The sequence below is a fragment of the Apteryx rowi genome, unplaced genomic scaffold (genome assembly GCF_003343035.1).
Source record: "Apteryx rowi isolate R43461 unplaced genomic scaffold, aptRow1 scaffold_117, whole genome shotgun sequence".
NCBI lineage: Eukaryota > Metazoa > Chordata > Aves > Apterygiformes > Apterygidae > Apteryx > Apteryx rowi.
This window is the reverse complement of record NW_020447386.1, coordinates 1,926,368-1,952,744: the sequence shown is the minus strand read 5'-3', so window position 1 is coordinate 1,952,744 and position 26,377 is coordinate 1,926,368. Positions and strand designations below refer to the sequence as shown.

Below are 26,377 nucleotides of genomic sequence, written 5' to 3'. Positions count from 1 at the left end.
AATGAAATCCCCAGTACCCTCTTTCTCCACAAGCTGTTTTGGCTCAGTATTTTAATGCTATTTAAATTTTCTTAGATATTTCTTTAAAAATTAGTTTGAGAGAAGATTTCTGCTTAAATACAAATAATCAGAAAGTATACTTTTGCTATGAATCCCTTTCAGTCATTCCAATTTCATATTTCTATAAAGACAAACAAAAGGCATAAGTAAAAAGACAGTTCTGAAAAACTTCCTTTACACTTTCTCACATATCTTGATTCATACACCTACTTTCTCTTGAAGACCCAGGAAGAAGAAAGGGAAGGAAAACCTCAGACATTTAAATAACAAATGGAAAATCTTTGCTGAGTTTAGTTTGGTTTGCAAAACTTATTTTTGGTCCACTGGCAAATTATTAATGAAAAACAAAAATTTAAATAACTTCACCTTTGTTTAGAATAATTATTCATTTGTATTAATATGAAAAGTGGCAAAGAAAAACATGAATAACTTCAGAGAGTAATAGTCCTATGACTATCAATTGACACCATCTTGTAGAAGCCAGATTATTCAATATCATACAAAGACATACCTTTTTATCATATACATCTTGCCAGTTTACTCCAGCAAAGAAACTATGACGCATGATTTCTTTTGCATCATCTGGGCCTCCACCAAGTCTGAAGAGAAAAGAAAAAACTTCACGTTATACAAGCTTTATTTTTGAAGTGTGACTATGTTATTGTGATTGTTAGAGAAGTGACCATTTATTTTTGAACAGCCAGGAACAATTCTCACCTGTTTAATATGAAATTTAGTGATATCAAGAGAAAAAGTGATAACAAAAGTATCCGAACAACATTCTATTCTATTGGATTGTTCCAACTACAGTGTTCATTACTGTCCATGACAAGCTTTTTCATAATTCATCTGTCTTAAAAACATACTTCAGTTTTCTTGAAAGACCAACTAACATTCTGGCACTATTAAAAACCAAAACCAAAACCAACCCAACAACCCTGACACAAAATTTTGCCAAGGAGATGCCAGGCACGGAATCAATAATGATTCACACATCATTTTTATACAGTGTTCACTGCTGTTGCATCTGGGTGCTGTTACAATTAACCAATTATCATAAAATAGTCTCAGTCTGAGTCAATTAGTATAAATTAATAAATTGTAGGCCTGCTGAGAAGGTTATTTAAAGGCCATTGTAAATAACCACACTATTCACTGTGGCCTGTAGTTTGCCAAAGCCAGACTCTGGCACATCATCTCAGGAACTGAACGCCATGGATAGCAGCCTTCTGCATTGGGTGAACTTGCCCAAGGTGGTTTGAGCTCGTGTAAATGGTCACTGATGCTGAAAGAGGAGGGTCCTAGCCCTGCCCGCAGCTCTCCCCGCTCCCTTCCAGCTACAGCATCCCTGCCACTGACTGCGGTACCCACTGGACTCTGCAGGGAGATTCAACTCACCAGCCTGGAAGAAACCCAACTCAGCAATGAAAACGCAAGAACAAACAGGCCGTTTTCTGGTGCACTAGCAAGTCAAATTTGACTCAGCAATGAGGTCAGTGAGCTCCCTTGAGTTGGTCAGCTAGAGCCACACATCCAGGAGAGGGGACGAAGGGAGGGACCCCTGCCCTTTTCAACAGCAGTGAACTGTTCGGATTGCTCAGTGCTCATGTAACTTCTCCCTGAGTTGGGCTCTTCCATCATCTAACATCAAGAAGCTGCAGCTAAATCTTAACAAAGAGCTCATACATGTCAAATTTTAGCAGGGAGAACGACACAGGCAGTTTGTGCTCCATTAAAAGAAACTGTCAAAGATTTAAAGAAAATTTTAAAAAGCAACCTTTAAGCAAGATGAATTCTTCTCTGAAGTATTTATTGCAAGCAACAATAATTCCCACAACCAAGAAAAAAAAAAACCTAGTATTGGTATTATTCTGCTGGCAAATTAAAAAAAGTATTCTGGACCTCTGCCTCAGTCTTGTAGTAACTGGGTATGAAGTTATTCTCATTTCAAAGCTGTGTTCTCCTTCTGTTTCCCAACTACTCATTGCAAAATTTTCTACCTCCCTGCAGTCTCCAGACTTCTCTCAGTATCCAGCTGTTCAGAGAAAAGCTGAGCTCCACTTAACCTCTGTACTCCTCCCTATTTGTCAGTAGCTAACACCAGAACTTGAATATGAATAAGCTTATAAACATAAGCCTGTCATAAACACTATTGTCTGCAGAGATTAATTACAGGCAAGCATCTTTTCCATTCTAAAGGTTAATATATTTGATGGGTCAGATTGTGTAGAGACTAAAATGCATTAGAAGTTGCTACAGTAACAAATTTTTATTTTAGTCTCCATGTATTTTGTTGGTTGTTCACAGTTTGCTTTTACTACTGTATGTCTAGTGAAAAGGGACTTTGCTGGGCAGCAAAAGAAAGGCTGACTACTTGTGCTATCCTGGCTGCTGCGCTTGGGTGCAGCTGGATCCTCAGAGTGACAGGGTAACTGGTTATGCCCTGAACGCCATCAAGAATATGCTGCTAGGGAAAACTTCCTGAGTACACACTTAGGTTGGAGGATAGCTAGAGAGGAGAGGATAGACAGACAGAAGGAAGCCTGCACCCCTAAAACAGGCTGAGTGATTCCCAAGAGGAGCAGGGAGCTTGGGGCAAAGAGGGAACCTAAAGACACATCTCACTGACTAACAAAGAGATTTATTTTAGAACCAGAGGGAACTGGACATTGCTTGTCCAGTGCAGGGAGCCACTGGAAGATGGTTGGCCTAGAAAACAGATGTGGAGGAAAAAGCCCACCACAAAAGGGCACAGGCAGCAGTTGGTGGTATTTGCTTTCAAACCTTTGTTTAGATCTGACTCAGAAGATCTGCATATTACTTAATAGGTTTCTAGTTTATGTGATCTAATATGTAATCTAGCTATGTGCTCTTAATAAAACATAGCTGTGGACGGGAAGCCTTCTACTGTCTTCAGGCATGATCACTTTCAAGAAAATGTGGGGTAGTCCCTACTCAACACTATAGCCAACTCAGGGTCAAGTCATACTCTCCAAAACTAATTTACAGCTTACAGTTAAAAGGGAACAAAGAAACAAGGTGATTTCACTTAGCAGCCATATAGTCTCAGATTTCCACTTTTTTAATGTAGCAACAATATATGGCAAGTTTTACAAACAAAGGAGAATAAAACATGTGGAACAGAACACTTTTTTTAAATCATTCATAGCAAACACAGGCATCTTTCCAGGTTTAGGCTGTGTACCTGAACAACGGGAAATACGTAGTGTGCGTTGTTCAAAGTAATCTTCCAAATACAATGTCAGGCATAGTTTTCAAGCTGTCATAACATAGGTCTAAAAATACTTACTTTGGAAATAGTATATGCACTGTACTTGTTTCCTTTTTTTCCCCCCAGGACAAGACCTTACCAATTCCTGTCCAAAGCAGCAATAAACTAAAATAATCCTGGGCCATGTGTTACAACTGAATAGGGCTTTGCCAAGGCTTCAGTTTAAAAATTTCTATTACTCACTACTGTACTTCCTTTATAACGCATAAATACTTACAATTCATTACTATAATAATATAAGCATTCCCAAAGTGCCATCCATGTGCCAGGCAAGACTCACGAGATTTGTTATGCACCCTACCTGCTAAATAAACTGTATCATCTACAGAACATAAAGCCATGACACTATTATGCAGTTGTCACTGTCCCCCCAGTCTGATGCGTCACCTAGTAAGTAGCCCTCAATGACCAAAATTTCATGAATACTTACACAAAACTATTTAGTGGAAGGTTTTGTTTCCAGGTTGATACAAATTGCTATTGCTGTAGAAAGCATAAGCTAGCATCAGGAGTTAAACTACAGTCTATGGGACATGGGTGGCTCCCAGTACAATCACGTCTTGCCAGTAGCCTGCTTTCAGTGGCTTCTGACTTTGGGCAACTCGGAGGCAGGCTGCCAGCCGCATGGATCATCCCGGCCCTGGTGCAGCCTGTTCCTGTCTGTTGCTGCATATGGCCATTTCCTGTATAACCAAGTAAATCACTTTAAATTCTTAAAGTTAAAATTTAAGATACTAGGTCCTTAAGAGTTCTTCTACACTTACCGCTTATTTGGATCTTTTATCAGTAGGCCTGAAAGTAATGATTTTGCATCTGCAGAGAGAGTTCGAGGAAATTTTATGTCCTCCATCAGTATCAGTTCAAATAGTTTCTCATGATCTTGGTTGTAGAATGGTAATCTCCCACACATCATTTCATACATGACAACTCCTAATCCCCACCAGTCCACTGCACGACCATAGTCATTATCTTCCAACACCTAGAACAGAAACCAAAAACAGGTGCAAGATATATGCTATTTCAGACATGATCATTTCAGTCTATTTGGATCATCTCTTTATGAACGTGTTTTTAAGACTTTATTTCTGCAGCATGCAACAAGGACTCCAAGAAGTCAGATCCAATATACACAATTGCAGTACTGACCCATACACTTCAGCTAGCTGGAATTTCAGACATACTGGGAACTGTATTGTTACTCCAAGTGTAATTCATCAGAAACAAGTATAACATAAAGCTGAGAAAGTTCCCCCCTCAAATGGTCATTACTGCATTTTCCCCTTTCCTATGTCCTACTTTATGACCCCTTTTATAATGTACATAGTTTTAGGAAGAGACATTTAACCTACTGGCACTGCTACCTCAGTCAGATTCCTCAGGGACAGAAAGTGAAACATTCGCCCTGCTCAATCACTTCCTCTCTCTTTACCCCAGCAGTAAGAATAAAGACTGAAATTTAGAAACACCTTAATCTTATTAAGGTAAGTTATTTCTTTATAACCTTTGTTTATATTAAGAGCCCTGAGAACATATCTCCTGACAATTCCATTATGTTCCATGAAGAAATCTAAAACAGCTAGATTGTGCTAATGCATAGAAATATGATTGCCTCCAATATTTATGTGCCTAAAAGATGACTTACTCCACCATTCCTCTCCCAGCAGCCCCATTCAGAATTAGAATAAGGAATCTAAACAATATTCCTTGACTTTAATACATCTACATATTAAATTAAAGAAATGGAGACAACATAACAGCAGAATATACCTATAATGAAACCATAAGCAGTAAGGAAACTGAAGGGTGCTGTGTGCATGTGTGTGTGTGCATATATATATATATATATATATGTATATATATGATTCAGATGTTCTGTAAATTACTACTAGCATGTCATATCCTTTCATTCAAAAAAGATGCAACAATTAGAAGTTAATAAGTGGTAATAGAGAAGGCACGTGCCTAAATTGCTAATATTTGCTGCAGAAAGATATATTAAAGAGGCAAAAACCTCAAAATGATAGATTTCAAACTTTAATAGTGGACAGTAACAGAGACTAGAGAAATGCAGCTAATCCAGTTGGAGTATATTTGTAGGGAATTCTACAGGATTTCTGTATTATGAAAAGCTAGATTCTGAAAGGCAGCATGAGTGATTAAAAAAAGAAAAAGAATTCACAGAAAACATAACACTTTTTGCAACGCAGTCACCTCAGCCAGCAAAGCCAAGAGCTTAGCTGCGCTCAAACAGGAAGTGGACACACAGGAACAATCATCTCTCTATACGTTCTAGTGAAAATCTGGTGATTTGTAGTAAAGCCTTCAGGCTTTAAGGAGTAAGGCAACCCTAACCAACACAGATCAGAAATAAATTTTTCTATGAGCACATTATCTTATGACTCTCCAAACTCTCTAAGACAACTTCCAATGATTTCCTCTGAAGCAAGGGCAGACCCAGCCCTCGCCCACACAGGGACACTAAGCGGCCACGATGGCCTCACGCAGTACAAAGACACATGCACTACCCTGGCCAGTCCTAGTGAGGGGTGCACAGCCCTGTTATCCGCCTCTCCTTTTGCTCCCCCAGTAAACCCAAGCCTGTTCTGTAGCATCTGGTACATGCTACTAGCAGAAACAAATTACAGTCTGATCCAGTATGGCAATTTTGACAATACAGTAGTAATTAATGCAGTCAAATTCAGTTTTCACTATCCTTAAGGAATAGTAGAAGAAACATGATGAAAAGAAGTATATTACGAATCCCTCTTGTGTATATAAGATTAAAAAGCATAAATATTAACACATTAACACATACTATTTACAACTGTGCCAAAACACACAGACTCGTTACATCATTGATATTTCCAAATAAAGGGTGAAATTTTGGAAAGTGTAAAATACAACAAATTATCTGAATAAGTACATATGACAAAACTAACTAAAATAACTCCAACATTGTAAAATTAATTAAATGTTTTATGAGTTTGAGCATATTGCAAGCTATTTGCTGAAAAATTGTATATGAAATCTGTGACACTTAACATCTTTAAATCACTGTGTCTTCAGCCACAGAATAAAAGCATTATATATTTTTCTACTTTATGTATTAGCACTGTTACCATTTCCCCTATTTGTACTGTTGGCTGTTCTTTTCTTTTGAAGCTAGTAAAATAAATAAAATTGTGAGGCAGGGGTAGATTCCTTTTACAAGGGGAGATGTGGTTTGAATGTGTGATTTATAAAAACAGGCAATGGGAAGATAAAACCTTTCATTCTCGAACAAGGCAAATCACATGGCCAATAGCTGAAGCAAACTGTATCTGGGGCTTTACCTAATTTATGCAGGACTTTACCTAATAATAATAAAAAGTATGAGCAACCTTTTGCTGCATTCCCTCAACAGCAACAAAACAGTGGTACAAAGAAAGAGCCAAATGTGATTTTTAACCTCTTTTTACATAAAATCATAAAAAAGCATAAAAGCTGGATTAACTGCCTCCCGAACCCACATATCACCAGCCGGGTTCTCATCCCCAGCTGGCAAAACTGGCAACTCTTTATTTTTGTTTAAATACCAGGTTTATAGCCAGCCGGAGAAGCAAGAGCATCAAAAGGGTTTAGTTTAAGCAAAAGGAAAACAGTCCTGAAAAGTGTAGAAATAAAGAATAATACATCTCAGCTTATTTTAATATAACTGTAATAAATTTATGGATAATGCACCGAACGTAAATACACACAAATTTTTTTTTTAAGTCATTCCTATTCCTCCTGGTGTTAAGAACCTCTCCAGCATTTGCAGACTGTGAGAAGTCAATGGAAGTGCTGGAGCCCAGCAACTCCTACGATCAAATCCATATAATGAGGGTAAGCATGAGAACATGTTTATACACATCACCCTAGCACTACAGAATCCTTTTCAAACAATTCTTGGATTTGAGGGATTTGGGTTTAATTATAATGAACGTAGGTCAAGAAAGCTTCCGCTCAGTGCTAGAAGAAACATGACACAGTTGCATACTTGGTACCTATGAGTAATCCAATCTTTTCTGTACCATGAGACAGATACCTGTTTTCAGGAAATCCTTCTTAGGCCATGAGGACAGGAGGTGAGCAACAGATCACCAATGCCTGCCCACACACAGACTCAGTGGGAAGTTTGTATGGACTTTGCATGCTGCCCTTAAGAACTGCCTCCATCATCTCCAGTCAATTCCTGTCCTCCTGTATGGACACAACAACCTTTACTTAAGCGAACACACTGTCCTAACAACCCAGTCCCTTCAAGGTCACAGCAAAAAATACAGCAGGCCCACCAAAATCAACCCGTAGGGCACAAGTTGAACTACTCTTTTATCTGTTACAAAGCAATATATTAGTATTTTCTAGGGGTACCAAACAGAAGAATTGCATAGAACACATCAGTTATAGAAACAGCAACTCTACTGAGTACATACTCCAGTCAGTTGTCTCTTCATGAAGTAAAGAAGAAGTTGCATGTTTCCTTCCCCAAAATTTGTTTCAATAGTCAAATCATTCAGGTATACGACTTCCCTTGCTTCATCTGCTTCATATGTTGTTTTCCAAAAATCCAAATGACCTAGTCAAGATCTAAATGACATTTTAGGAGATGAGAGGTCTAGTGTGATTTGACTTCAGTGTGTGAGTAACATTTATATTCACTCATCCCTGTTTGACACCATCACATCATCACTGTACTCAAACGACTTCCCAGTGTCCAGTGAAGTAGGAGGTAGGCTGACTGAGGTTCAGTTTGGATGATACCATAGACTATACAAGAAAAAAAATCAAAAAATAGCCAGCAGTTTTATTAATTGAGGGCAATTTCATTCCATTTGCTATTAAGGCTGTAGTTCAACAACTGCTTCTTTCAGATATGGTGCCACCCTAATTCATGCTCTCATTCCTGTTCCCTCATCACACTTCACTTACATTGCTAAAACTGTGCAACACACTGGATCAGAGACTAGACTGGTATTAAAAAAAAGTTAAAATCTTGTTTTGCCCAGAGTTATTTCTAACCTAGATTAAGTTTTCTGACCTAAGTCACCGCATAGTCACAAAAGTGGAACACCCAGGGCAGGGGGGCCTTAACCTGGCATTGCCACAGAAAGATGCTTGTCAGGCTCTGCCCTGTGGCTTTCAGCACAGAAGGGATGCTGACTCTCCCAGCTATTCCTGCGTACACACAGCTGCAATAGTCACTCTCCCTTAATGGGAAGATTAAGGGACTGATTCTCTTCCCAACCTGTATCTCTTTAAAGCATTCTGGCAGTACAAAAGGGCTCCGAAGTGGGCATAAATTAATTTCTGCATTTAAACTATTGCATTTTTTATGGGTGTTGATGTTGCTCTAAAACATACACCTACATCTGTAATAATTAAAAGACGACACTGTCTGGGTTTATATGGATGCTTTAAAAGAAATCTGCACAGGTGTTGTGAAGGTTTGTATTTTTCCAGTTTTAGATAAACATGCAAGAGGTTAAATAACATACACACTCTCTAACAACCAAGAAACATTAGTCAGGCATCTGCTTCCAGGCATATGCAGGTACTTTAGTGCTTTTATGGATGTTTTACAGGCACTGGACAATATTATCGTTTCAGCTAAGGAAATGCTATTTATTTACATTAAAACTTTCATTTATACTGTGCTCAAAAGGCAACCAAGCACAACTCATATTTATTTTATACGGAAAGCTCAACACTAGCTATAACAGCATTTGTTTCATCAGTYAGGAGTTGTATTTCAGAGGTATCAAATCTCAAAAAATTTGACACTAAAAATACAGAAAACAATTGGATATTTTAAAGCAAAACAGACAATACATGTATCATTAAATATAGTCCATGCCACAGCTCCTCATGCCTTAGGAAGCCATTCCCAATTCTTTTTAAGATTTACTGGGATAGCAAGGATAACCAACTGCAACAGCTAGAAAAAAGTACGCTATAGTGACTCCACTGTCTGCTTGCCCTTGGGGGGTTCTGGCAAGTATTAGCAGCCAGCAGCAGCAGCAATAACCAAGTGCGTGATGGCGTGGTGCTTCACAAACATAGCAAAGCCCGTCAATCCACACATGCACAATTCACAATCCAGTTCACATACTGAATCTTGCTTTCGTGATGACTAAGGCTGCACCAACACACTGCCATGCAGCTAAGATCGCAGTAGTACAAATGTGTCTTGCCCCTCATACATAACAATTCATGTTGCTGACAGATAACTACAGTTCAGAAAAAAATCTTCTTGCACTGGCATTTGTTAGCAAAAAGCAATCCTCTAATACTGCTCTCCACTGCTGAGAAGTCCAGTGCTATGAATTAGAAAATATTAATAAAATTTTTAGTGCCACTGGAAGTATTCTCTTTTCCAGAAAACAAAATTAATTAAAAAGAGTTCTTCCTCTACTTCATTAGTGGTTGTAGATTTTCATGATCAGGCTTACCAATCTACACATTACCAAGTGTCTTTTGTTTTAGGGAACATCACCCCTTTAAGAACCAAACATACAATCAACACAATTTGATGTTCATTCAATTTTTATGGTAAAACCTAGTGAAAATACATCTCTTATCAGATTGGCTCTTTATTTCTTCCATAGCTAGAGCCAAAACCATTTTAGATACATTTACCACAGGAACATTGTTCATGAACATCTATTGGGTTGTTATGTACTACTTTCCTCTTCTGGGCTGCAGCAACTTGAGACACATTTGCAAAGGTTTATTTATAAGGGCTTGGGTAGAGACTTGGGAAGCAGGTGATTAAATGAGTCAGCCAAAGAAAAGTCAATATACATATGTGCAATGCTTTTATAGGATTTTGTGAGAAGAAACATTTTTTTTTGAAAGTTAGCAGCCAGTACAACAGGTGAAATCTGGGACCATCTGAAATCAATTATATATTTACCCTTGACTTCAGTGAAGCTACGGTTCTCTCATATTTTGAATAATACAGAAATAGTATACTGGGCAAGGTGTGACTGCCTCAGAAACAAATTGAGCCAAAATTTAGAAAATCCACTAATCCTACTTTTACCACATCTTCTTGAAAATAAACCTCTCTGATAAGCAGCCTCTCAAAGATTTTTCTGATTATCCATTAAAAATTCACACAACTAGCGAAGTACTTCCAACAGGTCACCAAAAGATAATTAGCTGCTACAACTTCCGGACTCTACAAACCTAGACAAATATAGCTACAACCTTGAAAATGAAAGGCTTCATACAACTCATTGTCAGTCTTCTACAAATGCTTGTTACTATTGGGTTTTATCTTTAAAAGAACACTATCAAAACATCATTTCTGTACTTTGTGCTAGATAACCAAGATAACTTATTGGAAAGGCAATTATATTTTTGACTTAGTTATGGTTTCTCTTAACACATTAGATATAGACATTCTTGACAGGACATTACAAATAGTTTGTTGCTCAATCGATAATTTTGACGGAACAGATGGGAAAAGATTTAAACATCTAAACAAACTGTCTGTACACCTATGTTGTGAAAGAAAACTGAGAACTTGGATACACCAATGTACTGTTAATTTAAGGGGAAAAAACTGTTTTCAATTAACCTTATAGTTCAGGTGAAGTGTATGTTCCTTAAGCATTCCTAGTAACCCTTCACACATTTTTATTGCTACAGTTGTTGGTCTGCTAACAAATATTCACCCACATATTATTCAACAAAAGTTAAAAAGTATATTTGTTAGAACTTTATCTCAAATGTGGTAACCGCTGCAACAATGAGAAGGTATATAATCTAATACTAACGAACAAAGGTAATACACATTTCTTTATACAAACAGACATTTGAAGAAAGCTATGATTGCCAATTATTATATTAATTTAGTTACTATAACTGTATCTTAGTATGAACAGGGAAAGCATTACTGCTTTTACAGTTAAAACCACTTGAATGGATACTGATTGCTTTTATTCTACAGAGCTGAAAAGAAAAAATGTCAAGGTTAGAAACATTCTGGGAAATAGATACTCCAATAATTCAGTAAAGGAAGAAACTTTTCCATTACTGCTCTGTTTTTTCCAGGTAGTTTTTCTCCATTTTGGAATAGTCAGAGTGTTCAACCTCTTACAAGAAACTGCGACTTCAACACAATTTAAAAGATAAAAGAAGAGTTAAGCTATTGCACATGAATAAAATATCCTAACAAAGGACTCTAAGATGTCAATGGCAACACTGACCTACCCCCAATTAAAAAAAAAAATCTTCAAAAGTAAAACGTATTCAATGGACAAAAAACTAACTGGGTAATATATCTCTGTTGTAGAATTAACAGACACCTTTCATAGAAGAAGGTAAGTAAAAACAAAAGATTCAGTCTGCAGAAACAAGCCATTTCTCTCTGATGTCTCCACCAGTTTGGTACCACTGTGAGAAAAACTGAGAATCTATTCGTAACACAATTATCACTGCACTAGTAGTAGTCTCCATAACACGTACTACCATATGATGCAAGACTTGTATGAGAAGTAATAACGATAATATTGTGTCATTTCTTTCTGGTTGCTCACCTTTCTAGCTGAAAAGATTTTGAATTTTACCAACGTTAAACAGCATTTGTTCAGCTTTTGTTTATCTTTCATTGCTCTCAGAAAAACTAAAGACTTTTACTGAAATGGAAATAGTATTTGCATTGATTAAATGAAAATTAATGAAAAAATGCTTTAAACTTACAATGTTATCGAGACAATCTTCATAAGAAACTGTTGTACTTTTTTTTTTTTTTTTAACACAAAAATGTGTTTTTTATTAGAAAATCGCTCTCTGCTTTAAAGTTCTGGTTTGAATACAGCAGTTCATTTACAGGCAATGTGGAGCTAATCTGTTTTCTAGTCTTTTGTTTGTTTTTTTATTTTTGCATATTTGTTACATCTTTCCCCTTGAGAAGTCCAATACTGCATGTGGACAATTAGTTTTTGTGTCTGGTGAGATTAGCCAGATTGCATGGAAATTCAAATTCATGTTACATCATTGGTTATCTGGCTTCAGGAGAAAGTCTAACTCTTGTGCTAATATATCTGTTGTTGCCGCAGCTCTTCCGTATGTGTAACTGAGCATTAGTTTCATACTCTCATCTAAATGCTCCCTATCTTTTGATCTTGATGGTGGTGATTGCAAACAAATGATGTTCTTTCTGGTCTGGATACCCTGCCTTGTCCACGTTTCATCGCATTCACCTCAGGGCCCTGTTGGTAATGCCAAGTTGCCAAAAATGCTGGAATTGAAATTACTAACATTTTTGATGACTTAGGCACATAAGATGACACAATGTGGAGCACTAAAGGATAGTAAGTGATAAAAAAAACAGAAAAAAGACCACATTTGAATTTTCATGAGGTACTAGCATTTCAAGATAAAACAACTTTTTGCATTTCCATTTCTATTTCCTTTCAACATAAAAAATAATTTGGTATTTGGAATTCTGGTGTAAAAAGAAAATTGTGAAATCCCCATAAGTCAGAAGGGAAAATATTTTCAGGCATAGATGCTCTTCCTCCCCCCTCCCCTACCGCCCTGCTCTTCACCCAGAAATAAAATATAGCCAGATCTACAATAGACAGCTGTTCAAGAGCACATGCCAACACTAAGCCATATTTTCACAGGTAAGATAAATTCTGTTGTGCCTCTACTAGGAATCAGATTATACATGAAACAGATAGGTAAACAGAGAGTAAACGCACTAAAACTATCCCTTTGAAATCAAAAGAAAATTAATGAAGCAGAATGTATCAACACAACTACACTGTTTTGATACTGAGCAAACTAAACTTACTTTAAGGGAAACGAGTACAAGCTGTCAGAAGTTGGGTTTTTTTGGTTTTACAGAAAAAATAATTAACAAAAGCAAAGTGTTCTGTGTCACCATGAAAGAGTTATGTCTCATACTATATGTTAAGACAAACATGATAGGTGATACCTACTTAATTATCAGAAGAAAAAATAATTATGGCATCAGATTTCCTAGGAGACCTCCCAATTAAATATTCAGCAGATTAGTTTATAATTTATGAAGTAAAATATCCACTGAAAATTTTATAAAAGGAATCGTTGTTTTGTTTATAACTCAACAGATATTTATATTAAGACCCCGTTAAACAAATGCAAGGGAATAAGCAAATCCTCATTCCTTGTACTAGGCTAGGTCCTTATATATAATGATTTACACACAAAAATTGATCCCTGTTTTGTGGGTTATACCTCATCTACTTACTCAGCTTTACATTTGCCTGTATGACAAAGAGGTAATGGTGCCTGTTACAGATTAGCTCTATGTCATGCATGTTTCCCAGGAAAAACATTAACATACGTATATTTATTTAACATTGTAAAAGGAGGGGTAAAATCTTGTTGTGCCATTGGAAGTAAAATACTCTCACAGTCTACAACAATACCAATATGTGAAACTAAAGAAAGACCCTCTGGTAGCATTCTTCAGGCATGGAAAATAATTGATTTGAATGCATCTTTCTGAAAGGAATTAAAAAAACAGAACTTCCACCTTTTAAAGTCCCTGCCTGATAAAAATTAATATTCTATACTTGGACAAAAGAATGCTATTGAATATACTTTCATAAATATACATTGAACGCTAGTAGGTTCCATTTCTTTCTAATAGTAAGTTTTCAGGGGGTTTTGCCACTCTATTTTGTTCACTCTAACTTGGCGATCAAAGATTTTTATTTTTACACTATTACAGAAGTGCATTTTTCTAGGTTTCCAAAACCACCTTATTCAACCTTCCCCATCTGTCACCATCTGCTTCTTTTTAGCATGTACTTTTTGTGTGATCACATAAGCATGTGAAAAATAACTAACATTCAGATGATTGTCTGCTGGTACATTTGAGGACTGGGCATAATAAAATTGAACTGCCAAAACGTACTTAACACTTCTAATTTTGTTGGGTCTTGCATGTGAGCTACATTTGATTTTCAAACTGTTTTACAGTTGGAAAGTTGATCAGGTACTCTAACTCAACAGTAAAACTGAGACTACATAATTAGCTCAGCACTAAAAAGATTATATTCAATGAGAGGAACAAAAACCAGAAATCCATCCACAAGAGTTCACACACTGATCTTGATGGAGTCAATCTGCACCAGGTTGCCAGAGGCAGGATAAGATGCTACAAGGAGCCTACACCTGGACAGTCACAACCTGAGTCTTCGCTAAGCTGCCAGAGGGCAAGGAACAAAGGACTCCCATAATTACAAGGATGTAAGAAATCTCATGGAAAAGCAGGAAGAGCAAAGAAACTAAGACAAGGGTAGAAACGCATAGAAATGAAATGCAATCCCTTAACAATACAGCAAATACTGCTTCCAAATGCAAAATAATTCGAAATTGCCATCAAGGCACAAACGTTGGATGGTGGAAGCGTCAGCTTACAGAACTCTGTCATGTTTCAGCATACCATCTCTGCATACTATGCACTTCTTAATAAAGCTAATAAAGTCTGTAAAAAGAACAAAAGAGGTATGAAGCTAGAGAAACAAATTACCTCCCACCCTCCAAAAATATATTAACCTCACTCTAAGAGAAATTCATATATGAAATTCTTTTCATCTTGTTAGAGCACCACTACAGGCCTCTCAGATCTTTAGCAAAACTGTTACGAGTCAGAATACAAATATATGTATACTACCACAGACAATTTTGGGGAGTGTCTCATTAGTCCTTCAAAAAGAAAAAAAAATTAACGGAAGTGAATACCTCACCAAAAATAAAAAGAAGGCCAATAACAACAGCAACTACCCTTCCCCCCAAATAAACCCCCAAAAGCCACCAACGATCAGGCTTTATGAATGATTGCCAGTGGTAACTAAATAGGATTGAGTATTTGCTCTCTAGAGCATGGTAGAAGACAGAGCTAAAAATTAAAGTTTCCTTTGCACTGTTTCTGCTAACAGTATTTCAGAGTTCCAACTCTGAAAGTTCATACTGCTCTTAAAGCCCTATGAATGCAAATGCCATCTAACAACATCTCAACAGCTACTTTCCCTTAATTTGTCCCATTTTCCGCAAATTCCTCTTTTCCCATTCACCTTTGTTATCCAGTAGTTCTAGAGCTGGAAAATAAAGGCACTTGCCCATTATTTATAAAGCACTGAAAAGCTGCACAGAATTTCAAAAAGCACATTGCTTAAGTGCCTCAAATATCTTATAATCCAAAACAAATTTAAAAGAAAAGGAAAACTGGATGAGCCACTACAGAATTTATTGTGTCCTTCAGTTCTGCTATATTCCTAAGCAAACAATTCTCCGGTTCCTCTTCATTTTCTTTAAGCTGGTCATCTATTTCTACTGCCTTTCTTCCTTCACATCTCTCTCTGCAAAGCACTCTAATTGATTCTATTAAGCGAAAATTTGCAAAATAAAATAACTGTCTCCTTTMGTCCAGCTCAAATCTCTTTCTTGCTCTCAACCACATTTTTCCACCATAAGAAAAAGCTTTGCATCTCTAATCTGTGTTTTCTGGCCTGTCAATCTGCCTATAAGTCCATTTGATTCATTTCCTGAATTCCTTTTACCTCCTTTTAACTTCTCATTATTTGTCTTCTTATTTTACTCAAATTCTTCTCCCTCTTCCATTAAAAAAAAATGCTCTTGGATATATTATCCATACAATAGAGAACACCATGTTCTCTACTGCATAACAGGCTGGTCTTCTTTAAATCCTCTCTTTAGCTAATCTCTTTCAATAGGTATCAGAGGATCCATGATTGCCTCAGTTTGTCCATGATGTTGGCTATTTTCATCCACTTTTTTGCAAACAAGCACTTTCATCCTTTTCCCCACACCTGAAGGAGCTCTTCATATTGCTACTTCTCTCTGCATTAAAATCCCTCTTTAAAACTCTCCTTTGCTATGATGACTGCAAAAACTTAAAACACCAACTATAACACTAGCCAGTACTGTCTCACTGCATTCCTGTGGTTCCCTTTCTGCCTATATCCATTAGTTCTGACTCCTATCTGGTAAACTGTGCAGTAGATCATCTTATTCTCAGCTAGACAAGTTACCAGACTGCCTTTGGCAAATATCCTGATCCAATACAAGCGTTACAAAGAATTAAATAAATATATAGTTGCACCAGTGACAAAATGCTTTTCTGCCTCTGTGACAACATCTTATAATCTGCATACAACACAACATTCCTGGAAAATTCAACCTCAATTCCTCTAAAAACATAGCAAAATTTTTTTCTTGCTATGAAAAAAATCTTAAGACTAGTTACTCTGATTTGGACAGGGCCTTCCAACACAGGGCACCATGTTTCCCCTTGCTGAACTTCAGCCACTTTCAATGGCCAAGTTCTAGATTTTGGGTCGCCCATACATCATTTTACTCCCCCAAAAGTAAAAGCTGAAAGTGAGAAAGGAGGTGAAATGTGGGGGAAGACAGCTGCTGCTTCTCGATAAAAGAGGTTTTTTTTATTTCTCTGATGTAAAACTCAGGGAAATAATTGGTTCCATATGATCTCCCTCCCATTTCTAAAAGGATAACGGAGAAAACATTTGCCAAACAAGCATAGTGTACCACATTTAAGATCTCCATCATCTCCACTGGTCTCATTCTGAAGCAAATTATAAGACATGCTGATCTTCTCATGCCTATGGACAAAGGGTACGAACCTACTTTGGTCTTATTTATTGCCATATATCTTTAAGTGATAACAAGTTGGACAAACTACATTGAAATGGTCTTGCTTTTTTTTTTAAAGAGAAGACTATGGTTGTTCTTTAAGGAAAGTATTCATCCATCTACTCTGTACTTTTATGCTGATAAAAATTAACCGGGTCCTACCACTTTCCCTGTTATTAAAATACACCTAAACATCTTTGATCAGCTGCATCTATGAAGAGTCATTTGACTGATCATCCATGAAGTCCCTTACACTCTAGTTCATAGCCAAAACATCTTTTGTCCTGTTATTAAAAAGATTAATATCTACAAAATGAATATCTGCTATTCCATCTTGTATCTTCCATGTGACACCAAAAATCAGTATCACAGTGACTGCCTTATTATAGCCAATACTGTGCACTTAGTACTAAGGAAATACTTTGCTAGTCCATACTTAAAGTGAAATGCAGACAGCATCTTGCTGAAAAGTGTAATCTCATATAAGAAATTACCCTTGTAAATGATTAGAGCTACAAAAACTTTGATTTCTCTACACAAGAAGCTTCATTTCATTAATATTTTTTGATCGTTAATGATCAAATGAAAACTATCAAAATCCAAAATGCTTTTAAGTGCCACAGGATATATACTACAATCACAAGTAACTTCTCAGTTTTATTCTTCATTTTCTTTATTAAGCAAGTGATACCCTATGGAAAAGTCACAAGGTCCCATCCTGCCTTTGCCACTGCAAAAATTGCAAAAGAAACATTTTATTTCTTTTGTAAAAATTCAAGAAGAGTATATCTCCATTTCCTAAGTGGGATCATAATTCATCTTCTTCACATTAGATCTATCTTTATTCTCTGGCATCACAATGATCTCTAGTGTGATAGCATACTTTGAAGGACAACAGTGGAAACAGACACCTAAGAAACCAAAGTCTTTTCTTCCTGAAAAATTACTAAGGAATGAAAAATTGTAAAATATTTTATATCTTTCAAATGGGGAATACCGCTAAATCTCAGAACAGGAGGAAATGTTAAGCATTACCACTACACCTACATAAAAAATGAGGTTTGCATTAATTCTACTGCAGAGGATAAAGGTATTCTATTATTATCAGATAATCAAATTATTGTCAAAAGGCTACAGAATTTCACAAATAAAAAAAGCTATGTACAGCTGGAATTCTTCAATAATTGTGGCTGAAATGTACATTCATATTGTAAACATATATAAGCCCTACTATTTGACAATGGCAAATATCTTCTTAGAGAATGCATTCATTCCCGTTACCACCTCTTACACTTGGAATGGGACTATGTAAGACAGAGCATATCCAATGCCACCTTAGTTTTCTTTGAACTGTACAATACTGGGGTTGGATTATTGTGAAGGATTTGGAGAGGACGGTGGGAAAGGGATGTACATATGGACCAGCTATCTTAAAGCCCTGGACACCTCTGTATCAGCACAGTGCTTGGTGAAGGTATGCGTAAACTTCCAGATAGGTGTCAGGAACAATAAATCAGTGGCTGTGCAGAAAAGTAATTTGAGTTCCAGTGACTAAAGTTGGCTCCAACCTGACAATCCCAAAAAAGTTTTTTTTACGTAGTCCACTGTTCATTTGATCTTTACAGGGACAATGACATTCTTCTGGATCTACCAGATATTAAAACAGTCAGTCTCAGGTCCTATATGAAAGGTCAGGCCCTATCAAAGAAAGAGCCTTTTCAAAACAGGGTGGGAAGGACCACTTCAGTCTCAGAAACCTAAGGTTTGTGGGGAAAACACAGCAAGAGGTAAGCTTATTTTCAGATTAAGAGCTGCTCCGATAACACCTTGGGAAAGAATTCAGTGTGGATCCACAGGGACACCTTCACAGAATCACAGAATCACTGAGGTTGGAAGGGACCTCTGGAGATCATCTAGTCCAACCCCCCTGCTCAAGCAGGGTCACCTAGAGCACGTTGCACAGGATTGCATCCAGGCGCGTTTTGAATATCTCCAGAGAAGGAGACTCCACAACCTCTCTGGGCAACCTCTTCCAGTGCTCTGTCACCCTCACTGTGAAAAAGTTTTTCCTCATGTTCAAATGGAAGCGTCTGTGTTTCAGTTTGTGCCCGTTGCCTCGTGTCCTGTCGCTGGGCACCACTGAAAAGAGTCTGCCTCCATCCTCTCGACACCCTCCCTTCAGATACTTGTACACATTGATAAGATCTCCTCTCAGCCTTCTCTTCTCCAAGCTAAACAGGCCCAGCTCTCTCAGCCTTTCCTCATAAGAGAGATGCTCCAGTCTCCTAATCATCTTTGTAGCCCTTCGCTGGACTTGCTCCAGTAGTGCCACATCCCTCTTGTACTGGGGAGCCCAGAACTGGACGCAGTACTCCAGATGTGGCCTCACCAGGGCTGAGGAGAGGGGGAGAATCACCTCCCTCCACCTGCTGGCAACACTCTTCCTGATGCACCCCAGCATACCATTGGCCTTCTTGGCCACAAGGGCACATTGCTGCCTCATGCTTAACTTGGTGTCCACCAGCACTCCCAGGTCCTTCTCCGCAGAGCTGCTTTCCAGCAGGTCAACCCCCAACCTGTACTGGTGCATGGGGTTATTCCTCCCCAGGTGCAGGACCCTGCACTTGCCTTTGTTGAACTTCATGAGGTTCCTCTCCGCCCACCTCTCCAGCCTSTCCAGGTCTCTCTGAATGGCAGCACAGCCCTCTGGTGTATCAGCCACTCCTCCCAGTTTTGTATCGTCAGCAAACTTGCTGAGGGGGCACTCTGTCCCTTCATCCAGGTCATTGATGAAGAAGTTGAACAAGACTGGACCCAGGACTGACCCCTGGGGGACACCGCTAGCTACAGGCCTCCAACTAGACTCTGCACCGCTGATCACAACCATCGGAGCTCTGCCATTCAGCCAGTTCTCAATCCACCTCACTGTCCACTCATCCAGCCCACACTTCCTAAACTTGTCTAAGAGGATGTTATGGGAGACAGTGTCAAAAGCCTTGCTGAAGTCTAGGTAGACAACATCCACTGCTCTCCCCTCATCTACCCAGCCAGTCATTCCATCATAGAAGGCTATCAGGTTGGTTAGGCATGATTTGCCCTTGGTGAAGCCATGCTGACTACTCCTGATCACCTTCTTTTCCTCCACATGCTTGGAGATGGCCTCCAGGATGAGCTGCTCCATCACCTTTCCAGGATGCAGGTGAGGCAGGTGAGGCTCTTTCACCTGAAAGAATGTCAGGCCAGGAGGGAGTCCACCTCACACAGGCTTAGCTACTTCCCATTTTACTGTTGGAAGCAACTGTAATCTGGCTTTCACAAAAAGATGCAATAGCAAGCAGGACTGTATGCCTAAAGCACTGGTCCAACAAGCATTCAGAGAACCCAGTTCAAATTCTTGTTTGGAACTGAATCCCTAACTCCTTCCCAATTCCCTTAAGAAACCATGAAGTGCAAAACCATAGAGGTTTCACCTAAAAAGAAAACACCAAGTCAGCTCTCAAGCTAGGTGTAGATCTTTGACAGCGCAACAGTTCCTGGGTCAACTGCTTCCTGGCTGACAGACAGGAACCTTGGACTATCCTGAGTGTTACGCAGTACACTATCACAGCGTACTGTGTAACTACAACCAACTTGTACATGGGATGCTACACCAAATGGCCTGCAGAAGGGAAGCAACCATCACAACTGACCTAAACCAAAGAGCAGGATGTAAAAGTATTATTAAAGGACAGCTGTTGAATGGATCTCTCCACCGAAGTGCAGATTATCTGGCTTCTGAAGAGAGGCTGAAGAGTATCTGCAAATACAGTACACTTATCATGGCTGGGCAAAACCTAAATATATGCTGCCGTTTGTCTTGGGACAAGCAAGAATTCACCATGGCAACAGGATAAAGTCCAGCCATAGCATTAGTTCAAGATCTGCAATTTGTCAAAAGTAGGAAGACTTTGGCCTGAATGACCAAAAGGTAATGATTTCTATGGCCTGAACTACAATGAGAAGTGATTCATCCTCAGACACATGCATATGACAAGAATGGAGGACCTAGTCTTTTAATGGTCCTTTTATCAATCAGCTGTCCCATGCATGAAAATAGATATAATTGTCTCTCAGGTTAGCAACTATCCAGCAATGCATTGGTAAACACTATTACTGCAGCAGAGAGAACCAACGGAAAGCTTTCTTTTTTGTAGCTGTGTTCATATATTGCTAACTTCACCCTTTTAAATATGAACATGTGGATAAAGACATTGAGTCTTCTTAAGCCATACTGATATCTGTCATACCTTCTAGTTTTGGCTAAAAAAGAGTGTGTCCTAAAACCTTTACCTCTGAGGTACAGGGGGATGAGTTCTATGGCTCCCAGAGTCAATGAGGCGTCAATCTCCTACAAGACAGATTTGTACAGGATGGATCTCCAAAAATACTCATAATGGGAGGTGGAGGAGAGGATGGGTCTGTCATAGAACAGAAAGACAAACTGGATCACATAACTTGTGGAAAGTGTCTAAAAGCCAGAATGATCAATTGCCAAGTTTGATGGACGACAGCAAACACGTTTCCAAAAGTGAGACATGGAGAAGCAGATGAAAGAAACTGAAGAGGATATTTGTGCTCTTTGAGAGTGTTTTCAGGACTGCTGACAGGAAGACAACGAGGGGGTCAGAGCTGGCAATGACCACTGTAGTCTATGCCAATGATAACTACCATCCCTTGTGCTGTTCTAAGCGCTGGAACAAGTTGCTGGGGCTAGAACACACAAGAAGTGGCCACTGTACCAAGCAAAACAGTTGGAATGACAACGTCTTCTAAGCAGTCGTGAGAAAGGCTCAAAGCAGGTTAAGAATGGCTCTGGAATCCTTAAAGGTGATGGATGTTGAGTGTCTGTGCACTAAACAGGAAGGAGACATGTCAGAATTTTTTAAACAGGATAGCAAAACTCCGTATCCAAGTCTTCTTGAAATCTATGGGATGGAGTTTTGCAAAGGACAGCAGATATCAGCGAGTTTATCTTCATAACTAGAGCAGCTGATGACTTACCAAACAGCTGTAATGAACAAACACACTTTACCAAAAAAAATTATTTTGGTACTTCAAACCTGTAGCCCAAGAGCATGAGTGCTCAGATTTTTCTTTGCTGCTGAAAGAATTAAGGAAGATGGAACCAGATAGATGAAGAGAAATGTTGTGTCTCCTGAGACTACTGGTTCTTTATAATGGGAGAAAAAGAATGTATCAAAAGATCTCATTAAGATCCAAAATGGTTTCATTACCTGTAAGTGCCATATTAAACTCATAACAAACTATGAACAGTTTCAATTTCCTCTTAGAGCGCAAATTAAGGAGACTTCAAATTTGCTTTAAGAAATTTGGAAACAGAATCCTCAAACCTGATCATCCTAACTTCTTGAGCACCAGCCAACAGTATCCAGAAGGTGATGTGTCCCAGTCAGTTTCCTTGACACCCCTTAATTGTAAGGTTCTGAATAAGGTATCAAAGGCAATCTAAAACAGCTTGTTGAAATAGCGTCCAGGGCTTGATGCTGCTACTCAGGATTCAATATTCCCAGAATTAAGAGGGCAAAGAGCCAGACTGAATCAGTGCCTCTCTGTCTCCTCACTTTAATCTAAGGCACATTTTTCTTCAAACAGATGTAGAATGGAGACTTTCTGGTGGTGCTGAGCTGCTGCACAAGAATGCTTCTTAAAAAAACGGTGGGATTGAAGGACCTTGTCAACCCCTTTAAGTTGCCTAGAAAGTCTATCAGCATCAGGTGTGTACTATGTCAGTGTTCCTTGAATGAAGACAACAATGGAAATAATGGCTTATTCAGGATACACAGAATCCTTGGCATTAAGTAAAGAAATACTGCTGTCTCTCATGTCAATGCTAGAGCTGCATTTGGCAACCCAAGAGGAGAGGCAGAATGACATCTGCTAGCACCAGTCAGTACAGTTGACTGAAGTCAGACAGGACAAGAACCAAATGTTGACACCTTTTTTTCAGTAGGCATCAATGTGAGAGCTGACAGCACTGATACTGGAGCATTTGGGTAACTTGAGTCTCCTCAGCAGACCTTAGAGTGGCCAGATGAGAACTGTGAAGGGAATCAAAACAAGATCCTTCTGTCCATCTTTTTGGCAATCCCTGAAAAGAATGATGTTTAGCACTCTGAGTGTTGGCTAGTGATAAAGGTAGGGTGGCATATTCTAGGATGCAACCTGGGCATACATACTGGGAAACGGCTAGTTCTTGATGCATGCCTCAACCAGGGCTGAGGTTGATACACTCACTGTTTTTAGCAGAAATATCTAAAATTTCAACTTCCTGCAACTGGGGAGTTTGGATAAAACTCAGCTCAGTACCTTCCTGTTCACCCTTCCCTCCATTGCGGGTGCATAAACACTACTTATACAGCTCAGTTAAATAGATTCATATGTTCCAAGTGACAAGAGAGCTGGAAGATTATTTCTGAAGAAATTATTGGAAGATAAAAGCTTCAAGGAAAGAAGGCAAACATCAGAAGGAAAATGCATGTTAAAGGCCATTTTAAAGGCTAAGAAGCACAACATCAATATACATACAGACTATCACTAAAAAGAAAGACTAGTAGTGTATACAATTCTGAATAAAAATAGCAGAGTATTAGTGACAAAATTAATCAGACAGTCAGTTCTTTGATGAACTATGATGAACAGTTTTCATCACAAACACTATAGTCTACAATTACATGAAAAAAAAAAATTATGCTGTATTGCAAGAATATATTCTAAATCATACCTCAGGTGCCAGGTATTCTGGAGTACCACAGAACGTTTTCATAGTTGCTGCATCTGTGATCCCTTCTTTGCAAAGTCCAAAATCTGTAATTTTTATGTGTCCATCTTTATCCAACATTAGATTTTCTAACTGTGTATTGGGGAAAAAAATGCTCCCTTAGTATTTCTTAAAAGGAAAGGCTGATGCATTACATCAATTTTTTTAAAAAAGCTATGGAATTATTGCTCGCAATGCAATATAATTAGTCCATAATTTACAACAGCATTTAACAGAATTTACTGTTATACCATTTAAATAATTATTTAATACTATTTTACAATTTACAATAGTAAATCATAGCTCAATGAAAGCATGGCCTTTCAGTCTGAAGTTTAACACGTTTTGTGCATCTTCTACAGAAAGCAAGCAAAATCACTTTCTAAATATTCTCAAGACACAATTATACAATTCAATGTTACAATCATGACTATCATTCAGTAAGACTTCATAGGTTTCCTCTGCTGATACATGATCTTCATTTATGAAGATAATTTTACTTACTGTACCGTCATGAAACAGTTAATATGCATCCTTTAAAAATACCATTTTTTGAAAATAAATCCTTAAAATATTTGCATCTTCCACAATCTTTTCAAGAACAGAGACGAAAGTGGGAGAAGAGAGGCTACTGATGAAGAAAAAACACTAGGTAAATTCCTCCTTATGTACTTGCAAAAGACTAATTCATATTTCTCTTGAATAGTGCCAGTGGATGTGTACTTCTGGATGCTTTGCATTGCTTTTTAAATAAATAATCCTTGCTTTGAAATGTGAAAATAGAATATAGCTTGTTAGGAAGTATTTAAGGAACAGGAATGAAAACTACTGCAATATTTACTGAGGACTATCTCAAAAACATAGCTAACATCACTTTCCCCAAAGCTTTTCGGATACGATATTAGCAATAATTTTAATATAGATACAACTAAAAACAAGTAAAACATACTTCTGAACAACTTTTCTCAACAAAGAAGTGTTGTTTTCTTATTATAAGGTATATACTGAAAATGCCAACCAAGAACAATGATAGTGTCGTTCTCCTAAGTCTGCATAAAGTCGGAAACAGTTCAATGGTGTTTATTTTCTTTTGAGTGAAACAGCTTCATAAAAGAAGATGCAGGTAGATGACATGTGTAATGGAAGATTTATAAGGTGAAATACCTCTTTCCTTATTATTTAGAATTTAAACCTAATATCATGACCTATCATTCCTTGACCAGACAATTTCATATTTTTCCAAGATGTCACAGTATTCCATGTTATTACAACAGATTCTGCCATAGCCAGGTAAACCAGTATTTTGGTATTTGTCTGCCTCCCTGAGCAAAACTTGCCTGCAACTGCCTCTTTCCCTTCAATTGCTCTAATGGAAATACATCAATGAACTGGACTAGTGCATATGTATAATGGAAAAACACAATTTCTCATACAAAGAATTAAAGGCTTTTTATAGTAATAAAAAAGAATTTTATTTCCCTGTTGCTTCATGGAATGTAGAGGTTCTTCCCACATAAGTTAGAAAATGTTCCTATTGAAAACAGGGGCATTTTCCATGGAATCTGGTCATACAGGGAGTACCTGCAGCATAGTACCTAAGGAGCTTCAGGTAACAGAGGAAATAATTATCTAAAAAAACAAAGCAAAAAAAAAAAAAATCAAACAAAAATGTTCTTTCTTCTTTTCTTCCCACTCTATGCCCAGGCAAATCTATGATGAACTATATTTTACCATTATGCATCTTTCCTAAGATACATAAGACTAAATAATTTTAAAATTAAGGCTGAAATTCTACTTGTAGTGTTTTGAACTATTTTAAATGTTCTGAAATCATACAGGAAAATACTACTTTGGTGACATAAACAGAATACAGTCACATTTCCCCACTTCCCAATTTCCCTGATCTGGGGAAATAAAGAAATATATTTGAGATTCTTCCTGAACTCTAAGTTAAGTTATAACTAATGAAGAAAAGGATCAGAAGTTTGTAAATCTCCCTCAGCTGGTATCATTAGGGTATGTCATTTCTTTCTTTAACCAAGTTAAAGTCAAGGAACATATCTATCTATAGATTACTGTATCAAACTGGCTCCTCCAGTATCACATGGAACTTTAAACCGAACACAGAGTTTTTTCCCCATTAACTCTGAATAGTGTAACTTTATAATTACTTTGTGTTTGTCCCAATAGTCTCTGCAAAAACAAAAATTTGATTACTTTTTTTCTTTTTTTTCTTTTCTTTTTTTTTTTTTTACCTTGAGATCACGGTACACAATCTTCCCAGAATGCAGATAGTCCAAAGCAGAGACAATTTCTGCACCATAGAAGCGTGTGCGGTCCTCTGAGAACACCCGCTCTCTCGACAAATGGAAAAACAGCTGCAGGGTAAACAGCAGGGACAGGATTGTAATAATTACTGATTTAGTGGGGGAAATTAACACAAACATAAAACACCTCTCATCACCATATTGTGATGATAGATAGTACACTCTCAGTGGACACTCAGCACT

The 26,377-nt window shown here is 37.9% G+C and overlaps 1 protein-coding gene across 11 annotated transcripts in view; it reads right to left on the bottom strand.

The window, feature by feature from the left end:
• Positions 1–26,377, bottom strand: part of AKT3 (AKT serine/threonine kinase 3) — a 153,996-nt gene that overhangs the window by 17,505 nt on the left and 110,114 nt on the right. For 9 of the 11 annotated variants that reach the window (XM_026082009.1, XM_026082001.1, XM_026082068.1 and 6 more), the window contains 4 exons: positions 26,123–26,245; positions 23,832–23,960; positions 4,117–4,331; positions 572–659 (listed from right to left, as the gene is read on the bottom strand). In XM_026082009.1, the coding sequence (XP_025937794.1) occupies positions 572–659; positions 4,117–4,331; positions 23,832–23,960; positions 26,123–26,245 (555 nt within the window). The remainder of the gene's footprint in view (positions 1–571; positions 660–4,116; positions 4,332–23,831; positions 23,961–26,122; positions 26,246–26,377) is intronic. The other 2 variants (XM_026082042.1, XM_026082076.1) reach the window with 2 other exon arrangements.